Consider the following 18,669-nt stretch of genomic DNA (forward strand, 5'->3'; position numbering starts at 1 on the left):
AATTTCGATCGCGAAAATAGCGAAAACTAAAAGGCGTAGGGCGGCAGTTTATCTCTCATTTGAAAGAGGAGAAAGAGAGCTTCAAAATGATATGCATCTTTCCATAGTTACATTGTCAGAATCAGAATCATATTTATTTCGCCAAGTACAGCAATGACTGTATTCGGAATTATTTGTGGTACACATGGCATAGACATAGACATAGTTAAGGAGAACAAGACGCACAACACAGACAAATTTTAGAACAGCAGTAATGGTATACATGACAGTCCTGGGTCAGCCGTGCAGGAGCAGACCAAAAAAATTGTTATTACACAGGACGACTTTTCTCCAAAGTCGGCAGCTCGATTCAGCACAATACAATGAAATATAAGGAACCCAGGGGGATATAATTACAAACATCATGCTGGTAGGTGTGAGGATGTAATTAATTAGTTGTGGGTATGCTTAAAGGCATACCCACAGGCACTGCTCGGAGTCCCTTTAAGGGCTCTGCCTCTGACACAGGAGACCAGGGTTCGAATCTCGGCTCTGCCTGTTCAGTAAGCCAGCACCTATTCAGTAGGAGACCTTAGGCAAGTCTCTCTAACACTGCTACTGCCTATAGGGCGCGTCCTAGTGGCCGCAGCTCTGGCGCTTTGAGTCCGCCAGGAGAAAAGCGTGATATAAATGTTATTTGTCTTGTCTTGTCAAATGATGCCGTGCGCTGCTGATTGTCTTCAGAGCCAGGCTCTCCTCCTAGGTCCCCCTCCTGCTACTTTGCGCTCTGCCGCTGCCCACTCCTCTCTCCCTTCCCACAGAGAACCACAGCTGCAGCAAGAATGATAGCAGCAGATGGCAAACGCTCACTCACCTATCCATGATCCAAGCAATAGAGATCCCGTCATCTGAAATCCATCTGTCTCTTCTACAGTGCAGCCGCTCGCTCTGAACTTCCTGATTCTCAGATCAGACAGGAAGTAGGAAGTAGTAATAGTAGTAATAACAGAGCGGCAGCACTCTAGAGGAGACAGATGGGCTCCGGATGACGGGACCTCTATTGCTTGGATCGCAATAGGTAAATGTGAGTCATCTGGTGCTGTCATTCTCCCCGCTGTGGCTGCCTTCTCTGCTGGACTATCGTATTCACTGGGATGGAGGCTGCATGGTGGCTGTCTAGTTTGGGAGGAAATCGGTTGTTCGGTGGTGGGGGTGGTTATGTAATTCTGTCTGGGGAACGGCTTCCGGTTTGGCGGTGTCCAGAGCTTTCTGCTATTGCCAGGCTGGAGATGCAGGGGGGAAGTGCCGCTGCTGTGATATCTGGCGCCCTCTTCACAGGGGTGCCCCAGCCCCTGAGTGCAAATGTCCCAGCCATTCATCTCTCACTCTGCATTTTGCCGCTGCTATTCCCTGCATTGTGCACCCACAGAGGAAAGCGGGCTGTTGCCCATAGCAACCAGTAGCTCGGCTGCCCCGGTGTGTGTGGCATGTTGCTGTGCAGTTGCGTCTTCTGATTCTATTACGACATGATGGGGGGGCCCAAATCAGTTACTTTGCTTAGGGCCCCATTTATCCTTAATACGGCTCTGTGTGTGTGTGTTCTCAGTTTTAAATGTATTTTTTACAAAAGCACTCCCAGGTACGGATCTAAACATGAATGTCAGTCAGCTCCCCACTGTTTTGGCAGTTGGATTAAAGACACTGCAGTTCTGCAAGTGCTTTTATACAACAAAAAGAAAAAAATTAGAATACCCCATTAGAAGATGGACTAGTCCAAAACCTGTGATTTTTCGCAAAACATTGATTTGGGAACTTCTAAGCTGGCTGCAGATTAATCACCATGAGCGTCGCCGTAAGGGTCCTGTGCATGCGTGGTACTCGAGAGACTGAACAGCGGGACTTTTATGGCGCCGTGAGTCTGGACAGGCCGCACATACGTGACTTCAGCCGAAGTCGCCAGGTTTATGGAGATGCCAGCGGGACCACGGAAGGGACCCAGAGCACACGGAGAGACCTTGAGGGCTATGGGGAGGCTGGAGGAAGCCTCACAGTCCAGATTTCATTTTTTCACCTCTGCTCAGAGTCCCTCTAAATAGTTAACCCAATTTCCCCTCATTCTTCAGTGTATTACAGAGCACTTGTCATTGCTTTTAGCTGCCACTGTTTTTACAGTAGCTCATTGTGAATTTACATCATAAAGGGAAAAAAATATCATTCTGAGAAGTTAGAATCGAGAATGCAGATTTGTAGATTGTTCTGTGATAAATTAAGAAAACACTTATCATTTTCCCACATTGAAGAATAAGCTGCGTTTTGTTCACATAAGATTCGGGCTGCATTCTTTAGAGAATACACCTTGAAATACAGGATTCCGAGGATGTCGCAGTAATCTCTAGGCGACACTTTAAAGACACTGCGATATCTTATCTGCTCTGTACAGGAAACATTGTATTAACAGCACAAATTCTTCTTTATTCATCTCAGCATGCTGAAATGCTGCAGAGAATATGAATGGGGTATTTCTGTACAGAAACTGTTACTGGAATGTTAGGTACCCCGGGGGAGAGTCTGTCAATACTGAGGAGCAGTAAGGTGGGGCCAGAGTGGAGTCATTGTCCACAGCAACCAATCAGAATCCTTGTGGGTGTGTCCTGTCTGTTGACTTCAAGTATATCTGAACTCTTCCACAGGATAGAAGGAAAACAGAGAGAAATCCACCCTGTATATATTAAGAGATTTTAGCCTGTCTAATTCTCCCTCACCTGTGACTAATCACCACTGTAAATTGATGTCTCAGCTGTGTCAGCTCAGGAATCTCCTCTGCCATGGCAGAGCAGCTAATTTGTAAACACAGGATGTTAACAATATGTCTGCTTACTTGAAAGCAGAAAGTAGACATACTGTAGATGTATTATTTTATTATGCTGTTGCTTATTGTTTAGAGAAGAGAGGAAGTTCTGAGTTCAGGTCTGCTTTCCCATTGTGAGTCCCAGGAACCTGAAATTAACCTGAATATTAACAGGCGAATGCAAAAGGGGTGTATGCTGGCCAAGCGCCAGTATACAGACCCCTTGTGCATTCTCCTGTTTATTGCCTGATGAAGCGGGATTGTGACCCGTGAAACGTGTTGCACCTTGTAGCTTGTAATAAATGTGAATTATAGCAAACTTACTATTGTCTTTTTTTCTACAAGGGAGGTAAATTCACCAACTCTACCCCCCCCCCCCCCCCTTTTAAACAGTTTTAATTGATTTTATCCTTGCTGGTGCCTCTGTATACAAATTGCTATCAAAAAAGACAAAAGACCCCAAGAACCCAAAAATAGCTTAATATTTAAACCAGGGCTGTGAAGTCGGTACAAAAATCTTCAGACCCCGACTTCTCAGTTTATGAAACCACGACTCTGACTCCAACTCCGGGTACCCAAAATTACCCCGACTCCCACTCCTTAGTCTAAAACTTAACAGGTCTGTGGATTTTGTACAAAAATCATCCGAATCCAACTCCCCACTCCGACGCCTCAGTTTATGAAACCACAACTCCGACTCCAACTCCGGGTGCCCAAAATTACCCCGACTCCGACTCCTCGACTCCGACTCCACAGCCCTGATTTAAACCGGTTGGATAGTGTAAGTGGTGAAAAACTACTTACAAAGCTGGGTTGCTGAAAGGCAACCACAGTAATAGACAAGTGGAGAATTGCGTCTCCACAAAGATCTGTCAGGGATTCTTCTTCTTCAGGTGGTTGCCTTAATAAAAAAAATAAATAATATATCTCTTACCTGCTTCCTCAGGTCAATTTCAAACAGTGTCTTAGAATGAAACAGCCAGACTCGTGGTGCCTGTTAGTACCTGCTGTTCCACTATATGCGCTTTTGTGTGTTTTTTAATGCAAATTTTTGCATCCCATTTTTAATCTCCATAGCAACAAAACATCACTGTGACTACCCAGGAAACAGACATGAAAATTCGTATTTGCGACGGGACCACTGATGTTCAGTAATACCAATTCGCAAATAGGAAATGCGTGGTGCGCAAATCTGCAGCATGCAGTCCATACATGCAACAAATACAATAAATCCACCTGGAACCTTTTAATATGTTTTTATCCTTATGCCGTTGATTAAACTCTGTGCCTTTTGAGGCTGTTTTCCAAGCAAAGGTATTGCAAACAGAGTTCAGGCCCCTTTGCACAGTTGACACAAGGGGGTGTGTCCTGGACCTCTAAAATATCTCCTGAGACCTGGCTCCTGAAGGAATCACATGACTGTCTTTTCCAGATGTAAAGGGACCCTTAAGTCGGGAATAAAAAAAAAATCGGTTTTCCTCTCTGGGGCATCTACCAGCCCCCTCCAGCCGTCCCGTGCCCTCGCAGTAACTCAGTCTCCAAATCCCCCGCCGCCAGCTAGTTTTGTTTTTGCTGACAGACCCAACAGGCCTGGCCACGCATAATTTTTTTTGCGTTCCCGTCCCAGTAGTGTTCTGCGCCTGTACAAGATGCTATTGAGGACAGGAACATGAAGGATACGCGTGGCCAGGCTTAAGCAGGCGCAGAAAGCCTGCAGACTCCCGGTCTGGGCCTGTCAGCGGAAATGAAACTAGCTGGCAGCGGGGGACCCGGAGGCTCTGTGAGTGACTGCGAGGGCACGGGACGGCTGCAGGGGGCTGGTAGAAGCCCCAGACAAGTAAAACTGATTTTTTATTCCTGGCTGAAGTGTCCCTATAGGGCCCATTTCCACTTGTGTGTTGCGATTCCAGTGCGGAAAACGCATGTGCGATTTCGCATGAGGATGCGTTTTTCCGTGCGCTTTTCTATGCGATCTCGCATGCGGTTTGTGGCCAAGCATTTTTAACCATGTCAATGCTGTTTTTACACAAAAACACATCTGAAAACGCATAGAAAAACGCATGGCAAAAACGCATGCGTTTTTCCTATTACATTGTATGTGATTCGCACACCGCTTTGCGAATTGTGATGGCTCTGCCGTGCAGATTTTTTCTGCACAGAAAAACGCTAAGAAATCCTGACGAATGGAAACAGTCCTATCCACTTGTATAGGTTATCCGAATCTGCATGCAGAAAACGCATGCAGATTCGCTCTAGTGGAAACGGGCCCTTAAGGCCCTTAAGGTATTGGTGAGCCTATATTTTTCATTTTAAAGTACTAAACATTAGTTAGCTCGGGTTTAGCGTCATATCATTTTTCCAGTACCTAGAAGTCCTTTGTAAATGTCCCAAGTGTTCATTGTTGGCAGCTGGGAGGCGCATGGCCGCCGGTTACCTTTCTGCAACAAAAGTCCAAATTCCTCCACTCCAAGCGAAGGAATGTGATACCAAATGTAAATACTTCACATGATTTTCATGGAGCCCTCTGGAAAGCGTGTCAGTCTCTCTGGAAGGAGTTCAGGTAGCAGAGGTGTAATCTTCTTGTCCCTGACCTGACCTCTTCTCTATAAAGCCTTTGTGTCCAAAGTCTCCACTTTCTGGGAGCCCGGCCAGCTCCTGATACCCAAGTGGAAGGATTACTACCTGGAATTACTGCTGCGGTTTCTCTGAATAGAGCCGTGTTAATAATCTCAGGTATTTTCAGATTACCTGAATGTACGATATTGGCAAAGTCGACCTGTCAAGCGGAGGCAACCATTTTGTGTGCTGATCATAAAGCTGTTCTAAGATGAATATGAAGGCTGCCATCTTTATTTCCTTTTAAAGCGGGATTGTCACCATAAAAGTACAATTTCAACAGCAACTGGTCTAAGTGTATTAAGTGATAAAGATGCTAATCCTGCATTCAAATTTTTTCAGCTGTTATGGTTTGGAATTATCACATACCTTAGGAGCACTGGCCCTTTAATTGCCATTGCCAAACAGTTGCATGCTGGGGGGGTCTTTGTATCTATAATAAATTCCTCCTCTTCCATTTATTTCCCCCTCCTTCTAATGACATAATACTTCCTAGTATAGACCTCAGTGGAAGTGTCTGACAACTCTCTTTAGTAAATGCACAATTAGCAAGAGGAGAAAGAAAGAGTGAAGGAGGAAATTATGTCAGGAGGTCAAAGGTAACCAAGTTCGAAAACTGTCTAGAATAGGATTCTCTGCTTTTCCTTTATAAAATTCACAGGAATCATAAAGTGGACAGTGCAATGCATCTGTTTTGTAAGTAGAACTAGTATTTATCTACTTATACACTATATACTACTCATATTTCTAGGTTAGCACTTGTTCTTTAAATAGGAAGGCAAAATTTTAGTGATTGACCGACTTGATTGATTTCTGATGGAAACCGATATATTGGGCCTCATTTAGGCCCGGTTCACATTGGCGGTCGCCGTCCGGAATCGCCGTGCCAGAGCCGGACCGCATGCGGAACGGACGCACAGCACAGCAATGAAAGTCTATGCGTCCGTTCCGTCCGGACCGGAGCCGGACCGGATTCGGACTCCGGCGTAAGATCCAACATGCGCTATTTTTTGGTCCGGCTCCTCCGGCAGACGTATCCGGAGCGGAGCCGGACTGTTGCATCCGGCCAATACAAACCAATGAGAACCGGAGAGCGCACAACACACTGGCCGTAAAAACCGGACGCTCCACCCCACCTCCCATGCTTCCTCCATGCTACAGCGGCCATCCTGGACGGGGACACATGGGCCCAGCGCCCACAGAGTGGAGCAGCAGCGACCTCACGCTGGAGCTCCCCGGCAGCAACATGTCCGATACGTCTGATAACGAGGAGGTGAGGCCCTACAACGACCCCAGACCTTCTGCCGACCTCCCAGACCCCAGGTATTATTATACAGCTTGTTATCTCAAACGGATCCGGACCGCAACCGTGTTCATACCGCACGGAAACCGGATGCAAACGGACCGGATCCGGAACGGATCCGGATAGGAACCGTACGGATCAGGTCCGGTCCGGATCCGGTGCGGTCCGGACATCCGTTCCGGTTTTTTAAAAAAACGCAAGTGTGAACGGGGCCTTATGGTATTGATTTCTAGCACATTCAATCTCAGTGATCAAATCTGATGGTTATCGACTGGTAAAAACGTGTAGTGTATGACCACCTTTAGGCTGGTTTCACACCAGGACGGTGCGTTTTAGGGGACGTTATGGTCGCATAACGTGCCCCTAACGCAACGCCTGGTGCTCTCTGATTTGGACGTCAGAGTGAGCCGCGTTGTGCAGCTCACTCTGGCGTCCGTGATGCCGGGATGCGTACTCTTGGACGCATGGGGCATCACGTGGTCCCGCCCGGCCAATCCCCGCACAGAGCGGCAGCTCCAGGAAGTAAACACTGCACGTCACTGAGTGCAGTGAATATTAATTAGCCATGTGCCTGGCTGCTCTCCGCTCCTCCCCAACGTTACTGAGCATGTGCAAACAGTCTAACGCGGCTCTGACGCTTATAAAGTACTGCATGCAGTACGTTGTCTTATGGCGGAGCGTTACTAAGTAACGCAACGTGGGCACTGTGAACAGCCCATTGATTTTTCATTGCTGTGCGGTGGGGTGCGTTACATGCTGCACTAACGCCTGTAACGTCCCACTGTGAAACCAGCCTAAGGGCTCGTTTCCACTAGTGCGGTGCGGAATCGCTGCATAGCACCGCTGACGAAATCGCATGCGGATGCGATTCCGCATGCGTTTTTTGCCGCGATTTCGCATAGGCAGGGTATATGCGATTTTAACCATGTCACTGCCTGTGTCAATTAACATTACTTCCAATGCGAAATCGCACGCGAAATCGTGGGAAAAAACGCATGCAAAGAACGCATGCGATTTCCCTATTAAATACATTGCCTGCGATTCGCCTGCATTCCACACGCAGGCGAATTCTGCAGGCCCTACCGTGCAGAAAAATCCTGCACAGAAAAACGCAGAAGAAAACTGACAAGTGGAAACAGGGCCATTCACTTGTATTGGTTATGCGAATCCGCATGCGGACAACGCATGCGGATTCGCTCTAGTGGAAACGGGCCCTTAGGGATAAAACTATTGACAGGCAGAAATCAGGAGACGGATGCAAAAACAAAGGCTCTGTTAATCAAGTACAGTTAGTTCTATTAATAATACATAGAGAGTTTTTAATACTAGGATAGTGGTCAGAGATACTACCAAGAGGCCTATGGAAACCCTGAACTAGCTATAGAAATTTATGGCAGAGAGTGTTTATGTGTGTGAATGTGACAACAATATCACAAGTTTTCCACAAAGTATGGGAGGGTTGCAAAAAAAAAGACCACTCATAAAGAAGGGCTACATTAAAAGGGCTACATCTTCATTAAAAGACAACTGAAGTGAGAAGAATATGGAGGCTGCCATAGTTGTTTCCTTTTAATTAATGTCTGGCAGCCCTGCTGGTCTATTTGGCTGCAGTAGTGTCTGAAGTACAACAGAAACAAGCATGCAGCTAGTCTTGTCAGATGTGACAATTATGTCAGAAACACCTGATCTGCTGCATGCTTGTTCAGGGGCTATGGGTAAAAGTATTAGAGGTAGAGCAGTGTTCTTCCCATAATTTTTTTCCAGCCGGGTGGCATGAAATAGTAGCCGGGTGGCATGAAATAGTAGCCGGGTGGCATGAAAAAGTAGCCGGGTGGGGCGAGTTGAAAATGCAGTGCAACTGTGCTTACAGCATGGGAAGAGGTGAGGTGGTGAGCTGATGACAGCCGGGTGGTCACCAAATCTAGCCGGGTGCAGCACCCGGCTAAAAGAGCCTGGAGAGAACACTGTAGAGGATCAGCAAGATAGCCAGGCAGCTGGTAGTGCTTAAAAGGTAATAAATATTGCTGCACTTTGTAAATACAGTTATCCTATAATAAATTCAGAGTAGTCGGGATTGAATTTAAAGCATACCTGAACTGAGAAGAATATCTAGGCTGACATATTTATTTAATTTTAAATAATACCAGTTGCCTGCATATTCTGCTGATCCTCTAAGGGCCCCTTTCCACTATTGCGTTGCAAAATCGCTGCGGCAAAATTCGCATGCGGAGGTGAATTTCGCATGCACACGCAATTCGCATGAAGATTCGCATGGATGACGATGTATGCGAATTTAACCGTGGCAATGCCGGTGTGCTTTTCCAATGATTTCATGTGAATTCGCATGAAAATTCGCATACCAAAACAGCATGCAAATTTCCTATTAAATACATTAGCGGCAATTCGCCTGCATTCCACTCGCAGGTGAATTCTGTGGGTCTTTTGTGCATTTTTTCACCGCTGAAAAAAACGCACCTCAACAACGCTACAGTGGAAACAGGCCCATCCACTTGCATTACATGTGCGAATCCGCATGCGTTGGACGCATGCGGATTCGCGATAGTGGAAACGAGCCCTTCTAGCCAAAGACCCTGAACAAGCATGCAGATAAGGTGTTTCTGACTGAAGTCTGACTAAATTAGCTGCATGGTTTTCGGGTGTGTGGTGCAGACACTACTGCAGCCAAACAGATCAGCAGGACTGCCAGGTAACTGGTATGGTTTAAAGGGAAATGCATATGGCAACCTCCATATCCCTCTAATTTCAGGTGTAAATCTTCACTGAAGGAGCTGCAAATAACTGCACAACTGCAAATGTACTAGCTTTTCAGCAACTACTGTATGTTCTGATATAATATTTAGAATAGTTCTAATTCTTAAATACCTAAAAGCAGAGTATTTTAGTAAGTGAACCTCTATATTCTCTTTTTGGAGCAGTTACTCTGCAGGGTTTTCCCGGTAGAGCCTGGCAGCTAAAGGGTTACCAGGGCTTTTGCATTGGATTCAGCAGAGTTCTGTGCTCCCATTCATAATGCGGCTGTAATTGTAGCTATAAGTGGAGCGGGCAGCAGTGGAAGGCATGCAGTCTCAGTTTGTACCAGCATAGAAGCCCATCACCTGTTGGGGCCCTCGCTGAGAGATCTCTTCTGGAACAGAACCAGCAGAGGCAGCAGCCAAGGCAGCTCTCAGCCCAGCTCCCCAGCCCTGCCAGAGCCCTTCAAGGCAGTGTGAGCAGAGGTGGCTGGAATGCTGCTGCTTTCTTCTGTAATCTCTTCCTGTTTTGTAAAGTTTTGTTGAGGACCTTCAGCTGCTGCCGGGGGACAATGCTGGGGAACACAAGCCAGGGGTCTGAGCACTTTCCTGCTCTTCTGAGCCGCAGCCAGCTCAATGGTGAGTGATAGGATTTTGCTTGTGTGCGTTCTGCTTTACGGTGTCATTCCACTCCTCCCGCTACTTAGGTCTGTGCTTCGTCATTGAAGGGGTACCCTATTATGCCTTAAAGAGACTCTGTAACATGAAAAACATCCCCTGGGGGGTACTCACCTCGGGTGGGGGAAGCCTCGGGATCCTAATGAGGCTTCCCACGCCGTCCTCTGTCCCACGGGGGTCTCGCCGCAGCCCTCCGAACAGCCGGCGACTGTGCCGACTGTCAGTTCAATATTTACCTTTGCTGGCTCCAGCGGGGGCGCTGTGGCGACTTTCGGCACGGAAATAGACGGAAATACCCGATCTCCGTCGGGTCCGCTCTACTGCGCAGGCGCCGGAAACTTGCGCCTGCGCAGTAGAGCAGACCCGACGGCGATCGGGTATTTCCGCCTACTTCGGCGCCGACAGCCATCAGAGCGCCTGCGCAGGAGCCAGGAAGGTAAATATTGCGTCACCGCTGTACGGAGGGCTACAGCGAGACCCCTGAGGGACGGAGGATGGCGTGGGAAGCCTCATTAGGATCCGGAGGCTTCCCCCACCCGAGGTGAGTACCCCCCAGGGGCCGTTTTGTTGTTACAGTTCCTCTTTAAGAACAACAACAAAACGTTTTTTAAAGTGCTTTTCTCCCGTAGGACCCAAAGCTCATAAGCTTGTCTCAGATCACTACATAGTGGTGTGCACAGGGGAAAAGTTATGTGATCATAAATGCCAGACTACACGGGTGGTTTTCAGTTTTGATTTAAAGGGGTTCTGTGGGATGTAAAAAAAACAAAACAAAACTTGACACTTACCTGAGGTCTCCTGTAGCTGTTATGTCCTGCGCCGTCCTCCTATGATCATCCCAGAGGCGCTCAGTGTTGATGATACTGGCAGATGCTGTTTACTCCTATCTGTTTTTGCCTGATGAAGCGGGTTTTTACCCCGCAAAACGCGTTGCACTTTATTTGGCGTATCCAATAAAATTGTTTTGACTGAAAATCCACAGTCGTGTGTTCTGCTTGGAGGAGGTGAGTCCACCACTGCCTCCTTATTACCAAGATGGGTTTTTAAGTTCTTTTAGTGTTTTTATCCTGTTGGCGCCTCTGTTATCCTATTATCTACATTAAGTCCACCATTGGTGGAGGGTTGTCACTTTCCTTCTTCTACTACAGAGAGTGACTTTTTAATCCTGAGTGGGGTCAGGACAATCTCCCCACTTTCTTTGACAGTGGTTGCCTACTTGGTAACCCTGGTTTGTGAGTATTAAATTAATATTATTACTCTTCCAATTATACATTACCAGTACATACTACACTATATTGGGCTCTTGGTGCTCTCTCTTTTTCTCATCCTATGATCATCCATTCCTTGCCGCCGGCACCGGTCAATTATTCGTCTAACAAGATGAATAGTGCGCGCTCCCGCTCGCGTCCCCGGAGCTCCCAGAGACGCGAGTGGGAGCAAGTATGCACATGGCCATGGCTACACAGCTGCAATCGCGTTAGTTGAATAATTAGACCGGGACCGGCGGTGGGGAACGTATGATCATAGGAGGATGACGCAGAACATGACGGCTACAGGGGCAGTGTTCTCCCCAGGCTCTTTGGCCTGGTGCACACCAGAGGAGTTTTTCTGAGCGTTTTGAGTTTTTAAATCTGCTGCTAATGTTATCCTATGTGTCTGTGCACACTGGAGCAATGAGGTTTTGTAAAAAAATCCCCATAGCATTACATTGGGAAGAGCTTTTGAAACCTCTAGCATTTCGCTAGAGGTTTCAAAAGCTCTTCCCAATGTAATGCTATGGGGTTTTTTACAAAACCTCATTGCTCCAGTGTGCACAGACACATAAAATAACAGCAGCAGCAGATTTAAAAACTCAAAACGCTCAGAAAAACTCCTCTGGTGTGCACCAGGCCTTTTAGCCGGGTGCTCCACCCGGCTAGTTTTGGTGAGCACCCGGCTGTCATCTGCTCACCACCTCCTCTGCTGTAAGCAAAGTTGTGCAGAGAAGCAGCAGCCCTGCATTCTCTCATCTTGCCCCACCCGGCTACTTTTCCATGCCACCTGGCTACTTTTCCATGCCACCCGGCTGGAAAAAAATTCTGGGGAGAACACTGAGGGGGCCAATAGAACCCCAGGTAAGTGTCTGTTTATTTTTATTTTTTTTTACATCCCACAGAACTCCATTAAACTTGTCTAGGGTTGGAGCGGTCTTGAATATGTTTGGCAAGGCATTCCATGGGTTAGGGGCAGCATGACAGAAAGCTCTGCCTCCAAAGATTGTTAGTTGAACTCTGGGTGTGGTAAAGTTATTGGATCCTTTTGATATGAGGTGGTGGGAGGTGTGATGCAGTTGCAACTAAATCCTTCAGGTATCCGGGGCCTGGGTCATGTACGGGTTTGAATGTTAGCATGCCAATTTTGAATAGGATTCACCATTTTATGGGTAGCCAGTTTAATGGTTATCCATAAAATACAAGCTGATTACCCATTCAAGCTGTTTTTTTTTTTATCATGTGAAGAGATTGATAAAGTACACAGAGATGCGATTAGTTTGGAGTGAAACAATAGGCGGAAATATTACTTTTCCTTTCTTATGTAGTTGTCATTCATATGTTAAAGGACAACTGTAGTGAGATGTATATGGAGGCTGCCATATTTATCTGCTGCATGTTTGTTCAGGGTCTTTGGTTTAGCCATGATCTGTTTGCATAAGTACCGTTGCATGTACCTTTTACGTACGCTCCCATTTATGAAGAATAAACACGGCAGCCCCCATATACCTCTCACTACAGTTGTCCTTTAAATCTGTGTACACACGCCAATAAGGACCACCTCTGCTGAGAATCTAGAGTTTGTACACATTGTGGCTCAGATTCCCTCCCCCAATGCCTTGGCCAGCGATCAGCTCAGTGGATCAACTCACCTGACCAAAAGCATTGTTCTCCCTGCATGACGCCACTCACACCGCTTGTCCGGCCTCCTTTCCCCTGCATAACAACAGAACGCATCATTTGCCTTCGGGCTAGCAACAAGACTGTACAGTCTCCGCCCTCCAATGTCACCTGAGGGATCGTGTCCCAGTCCCGACTGAAAGATTTAATTTACGCCAGAAAATAATCGTAATGCGGCAATGTTTCACCAAAAAATAATCGTAATGCGGCAATCTTTCACCAGAAAATTATTTTAATGTGGGCAGCGTTTCACCAGAAGACAATGTGCATCTGTAAAAAAAACAGTATTTACTTACCTGCAGAAGACTCCTCTCCCGGCTCGCAGCTCCCTGATCATCTTCACTCCCGCGCTGACAGGCAGAGAGCAGGGCTACAGGAATATGGCACCCAAAGCCCTGTGCTGGAGACACGGTCTCCAGTGCAGGGCTTCAGACGCCATCATCCCGTAGCACTGCCTGCCAGAAGACTCCCACAGGCTCAGGTGGGCTGCGGGGAGTGAACTGGTGCGGCATCCACCTGGTCGGTCTGGTGGTCCAACCGCGTCTGTTGTCAGATTAACCGTAACCCACTGGGGGTTCATATATTGCAACCCTCGTGTTTCCAGTAACCTAAGGAGTGCGACCGACCTGCACCTGCGCAGCCGACCTGGGAAACTTATACAGACAATACTGCACCATGGGGCTTCAGGTTTCTCTCATCATCAGATACTTGGAGACAACTTACGACCACCAAGAATCGCACCAGACCTTTATGCATATCAGATGTCTATGACAAATCTGACAAGATTAGCTTTATGCTTACTTCGGGTGTGTGATTTGGGCCCTACTGACCAGAAAGATTAACAGGACTGCCAGACAACTGGTATTGTTTAAAGTGGACCTGAACTCGTGCACAGGACGCAGTGGATGGGGTGTTGGGACACCCTGGAAAGAAGAGGCAAAATGAAAATCGGGATCCCAAATGGTGTGGTATGTCAGTAACACTGAAAACAGTATAAAGATAAAAGGGCTACTCACAAAGGTGGGTTGCTGGGGGCAACCGACCACAGGAAGCAGGTGGCGATAATGAACCCGGCTCCACTCAGGTGTCCCAGACTGGAACAGGTGGTGGTTTCTTCTTTAAAAGACAATAATGGCTTCAAACATGGTCCGTTTTTTAACCCCACCAACAACAGGCTCTTCTTTACTCTTGCACAGGACAGAAGGAAAACATAGAGAAATGCATCCTGTATGTATTTAGAGAGTTTAGTCTGTCTAATTCCCCCTCATCTGTGTCTATTCACAAGTTGTAATCTGATCTCCCCGTCTCACATGACTGCCTATGGCAGAGATGGCAAATAAACCCATTTGAAAGCACAGGGTGTTAATATGTCTGCTTCCATGAAACAGGAAGTAGAAACAGTGGAGATTTATTTTAGGATTTGTATCCGCTGTAACAGACATTTTTTGTTTAAAGGTTATTATGCTGTTGCGTATGTTTTAGAGCAGAGAGGACTTCTGAGTTCAGGTCCACTTTAAGAGGAAATAAATATGGCAGCTTCCATAGGTCTCTCAGAGCACACAGAGCATGTCATAACAGGCTCTGTCCTTTTTCCCGGAGGTACTCTTTTATCAAGCATCTTCTACTTTAATAGAGCTGTCTGAGTTCTGCACAGGGCTAGGATTACATCTTCCTCCAGAGTTGCTCTTTAATGTAGACATCCCTTCATGGAAGCAGATCCATATGGTGAGTACATGAGGATTAATTCTCAGCGGCGTTTAGTATGCAGAATTTGTTATGTATTCAGTCTCCTAAGAATAATATCAATAGCTGGGTAAACATTATAGAAAATGTCTTAATTTTCTTTGCTCAGCGATTAGCGGTAAACGACTGTGAGGATTTGGGGCCGCGCAAATCACAGTATAAACTCTGGCAGGCTGTTATTGGCTCGTCAGGTCAGAGGACGGGCACCAATTAACGTGAGCGCTGTCTGCGTCCTAATGCACCGCCAACAATGCCATGATTATTATAGAATAGAAATTCATATAAAGAAAAGATACACCATAATCTTCTGTATCCGCTGAACAGGGAACTGTTTATTTTTTAACAAGACTGACTTTGTTTGTATCAGGAAGCTTGGCTGGGCTGTGTGTGACTCATTCCCTCTACAGAGAACAACATAGAGATTGTGAGCTCCGCTGAAGCGGGATGATCTGACCTGCGAAATGCTGCAGACCATTTATTATTATTATTATTATTATTAATAACCATGATCTGTTAGCATAAATAGAGTACCTTTTACGAACGCTCCCATTTATGAAGAAGTTATTTATTTCCATACTTCAGTAGCAAAGCCCAATAAAAGCAATACTGAAGTAAGCTGAAGGGAATGAGTTAGATACTCACCTATGAAGAAGGAAGGCTGTGGATCCCTCTACAGCATACATGTCAAACTCTGGCCCGAGGGCAAAATCTGGCCCTCAGATCCATTAAATTTGACCTTCAAGTGGTTTCCCCACTTTGCATTTATGTCTGGCCCACTTTTAGACCACCAGGAAAGCTATATTGAAGGTGAAGCCCTGGAACACCAGGGAAGCCATATGGGGGAGGTAGGGAGAAAGCTCTAGACACCAGTGAACTGTATAGGGGCGGGTGGGGGCCTCTAGACACCAGGGAACTGTATAGGGGAGGACCACTAGACACAAGGGAACTGTATAGGGGAGAAGGTGCCATTAGACACAAGGGAACTGTATAGGGGAGAAGGTGCCATTAGACACCAGGGAACTGTATAGGGGAGAAGGTGCCATTAGACACCTGAGAACTTTATAAGGAGGAAGGTAGCCAGTAGACATTAAGGTTGGCCCTCGACTAGGTCCCAGTGCACAATTTTGGCCCACTTTGTATTCGAGTTTGCCCTAGAGCCTTCCTGACCCTTTCGCTGTTCCTTTGTTCCACCACCGGGCCCTGGTGAACTTCTTCGACCAGCTTTGTTAAATACGTCTTTGGCCCTCCTTGGGCAGCCTTTGGAAGTGCTTGCGTCCCTGAATACTTCCAAAGACAAGCGGATTCATACTGCACACTTGCGGTAGCACCCGCGCCTGCTGAGGAGTTCCAGAAGTTCAAGCAGCGACAGCGGAAGAAGAAGGGCAAGGAAAGAGGACCAGGAAGGCCCGATAGGATCCAGATCCTTTCTTTTCTATAGGTGAGTATCTTACTCATTTTTTTGCAGCTCATTTCCATATTGCTTTATATATAAAATTGAATAAGGATTATTCTAATGGCAATCAGGATGATAAGTGAGTCTAAAGGGGGCCACACATGATGCAATAAAATGATCCGATTTGACGGAAATCCGATAAAAACCGAAAACTTTTTTTTTCATTTGACTAAAAAATCAGATCGGATTTCCTGTTTTTTTTATTTTTATCGATCCGGAATGCTAGAAATTTTTCTTCAATTTTTCTAAACGTTGTATGGTGTGTGTTAAATTGTCAATTTATTAATATACACACCCTAGCAATTTTCTCAGTTTCCAATCATTTTTATCATAATTGAGTATAACTGAACATATGTGTGTGGTACATTGGTCATATTTTTGAAATGTTACAATCAGTCAGAAAAATTGATTGCAATTCTTAAATTGAACAGATATTTAAAAATTGTATGTTGTGTGGCCACCATGTGGCTGGATGGTGTAATGGTTAAGGGCTCTGCCTCTGACGCAGGAGACCGGGGTTCGAATCTCGGCTCTGCCTGTTCAGTAAGCCAGCACCTATTCAGTAGGAGACCTTAGGCAAGTCTCCCTAACACTAGTACTGCCTATAGAGCGTGCCCTAGTGGCTGCAGCTCTGGCGCTGAGTCCGCCAGGAGAAAAGCACGATATAAATGTTATTTGTCTTGTCTTGTCTTTGTCTAAACAGTGTTGGACAGACTGTCCATTTCTTGAGGCAAATATGCTTGTCACTGTAGTAGAGCTTGCTTCCTCCCCTCCCTGGATCCTGCTGGTGGGCGGGTCAGTCAAGTGTGATCAGGTGACGCCCAAATTAGGTCTACAAGTGACCGCTAGGAGGGAGTGACGGTAGACTCTTGACTGCTAAAGGTGGCCACACGTAATACAATAAAAAGATCAGATTTAACGGCAATTAATAAAAACTATTGATTATACAAAAAAGTCGAAAGCTTTTTTTCTTTATTCAAATGAGAAACCTGATTGAATTTCCAAATTTTTTTTTGTGATAAAACCTGCCAATCTCAGCAACACAGCTTACCTCCCTGCTGATCTCTGCACTACAGCACACTTCCTTGCAGATCTCTGCACCTTCTTGACAACCTTTTCTGCAACAGGAAGAAGCTTCAGAAGCTATACAGAAGTGTTTGCACTGTCCCAATAATATGAAGATTGTGACCAAGCTGAGAACTGATCCCAGCACTGCAGGCAGAAGTGCTCGCCTTTATTCTATCTGTTTAGTAGAAAACATGAGCCAGTCCTTTCCCCAGGCTGAGGAATGCCTCCGGAGTCAGGTTTCAGCGATGTACACCTTTAATACAGTCCACACTCCGCTGGGTGTGTTATGTAAACTCTTTGTATTTTGGATGAATTTACTCCTGTCCAGAACAAACAACAATTCAGAGATTATCGTGCTGTCATTCTGACCTTGCAAGCCCAATGTTTACTTTGAGTTTAGCTTGAATCACTCATGTTATGACCATAAATAATAGCAATATGTGACACTTGTGACACTCTGGAAATAGCCTATTAAGTGACAAATTGCAATCCTGAACATACTTTTCTGCTGGACAAATTCATGTCATAGATTGACCTAGTACAGCTTGACTTTCTGTAGCATAGTTAAAGTCAAACTCCGGATGTGGTTTATACAGATATTACCACCATTTTTAACAGTTTGCAGGACCTTGGTGGGGTTTGGAGCCAAACTCTTGTTTCTTTTTTGTTTGTTTGTTTTTTTCTACAAATCATTTTATTGTTGTTACATTTCACACTGGTGCGTTGCGCTGGCCTGTTTTGCCACAGGCCAACGCTACGCCAATGAAAATCTATGGGGCTTTTCATGCCTGTGCGAATGTGATGCGCTGGAAGTTTTCACCGCATGGTCGACGCTAGAGCAACAGCAGTTTGGTGGCCTACTTGTGCGGCGGACTGGCAGTCATGTAAGTCTAAGGCAGCGCAAGTATTTTTTTACATTTCTCGCGCTAGTTTTGTGGTACTCATGCGCAGAAGTGTATTTTGTTGATACACTACTGCGCAATTATTTTTTCGGCCACAGGAAGTGAGCGCTAGAGAGCCTCACTTCCTGCTTGGCTTTCAGCCAGAATGGGATTACTGCGCATTCACACAAAGATCCCTGAAGGCTGTTTTTGACGGTGCTGTGCGATCATCCCAACACTTTCCTTGCTTCTTGCCAAATGTCATTACAAGGTGCTTGTAGTGTGGTCCAGCCCTTCGGTTGCATTTAATTACAAATTTGGTTTGCTTCTCTATCATGAATGGCATAATGTGCAAATTACATTGAAGCAACTTTGGAAACATTTAGGGGGGTTGATTCACTATAACAAATAGCATGCCTT

General features: G+C 46.0%; 1 protein-coding gene across 14 annotated transcripts in view; it reads left to right on the forward strand.

Annotated features, from left to right (window-relative positions):
* The window catches only part of KIAA1217 (KIAA1217 ortholog), a 798,974-nt gene that overhangs the window by 303,156 nt on the left and 477,149 nt on the right, over window positions 1-18,669 (forward strand). The window contains exon 1 of one of the 14 annotated variants that reach the window (XM_068235625.1): window positions 9,920-10,135. The exons of the other annotated variants lie outside the window; for them this stretch is intronic. Within the exon in view, the coding sequence (XP_068091726.1) occupies window positions 10,069-10,135 (67 nt within the window). The 5' untranslated portion in view covers window positions 9,920-10,068. Of the gene's footprint in view, window positions 1-9,919; window positions 10,136-18,669 lie in introns of those variants that run through there. 14 annotated transcript variants of the gene reach the window in all.

Source organism: Hyperolius riggenbachi, chromosome 5 (genome assembly GCF_040937935.1).
Source record: "Hyperolius riggenbachi isolate aHypRig1 chromosome 5, aHypRig1.pri, whole genome shotgun sequence".
Classification (NCBI taxonomy): domain Eukaryota; kingdom Metazoa; phylum Chordata; class Amphibia; order Anura; family Hyperoliidae; genus Hyperolius; species Hyperolius riggenbachi.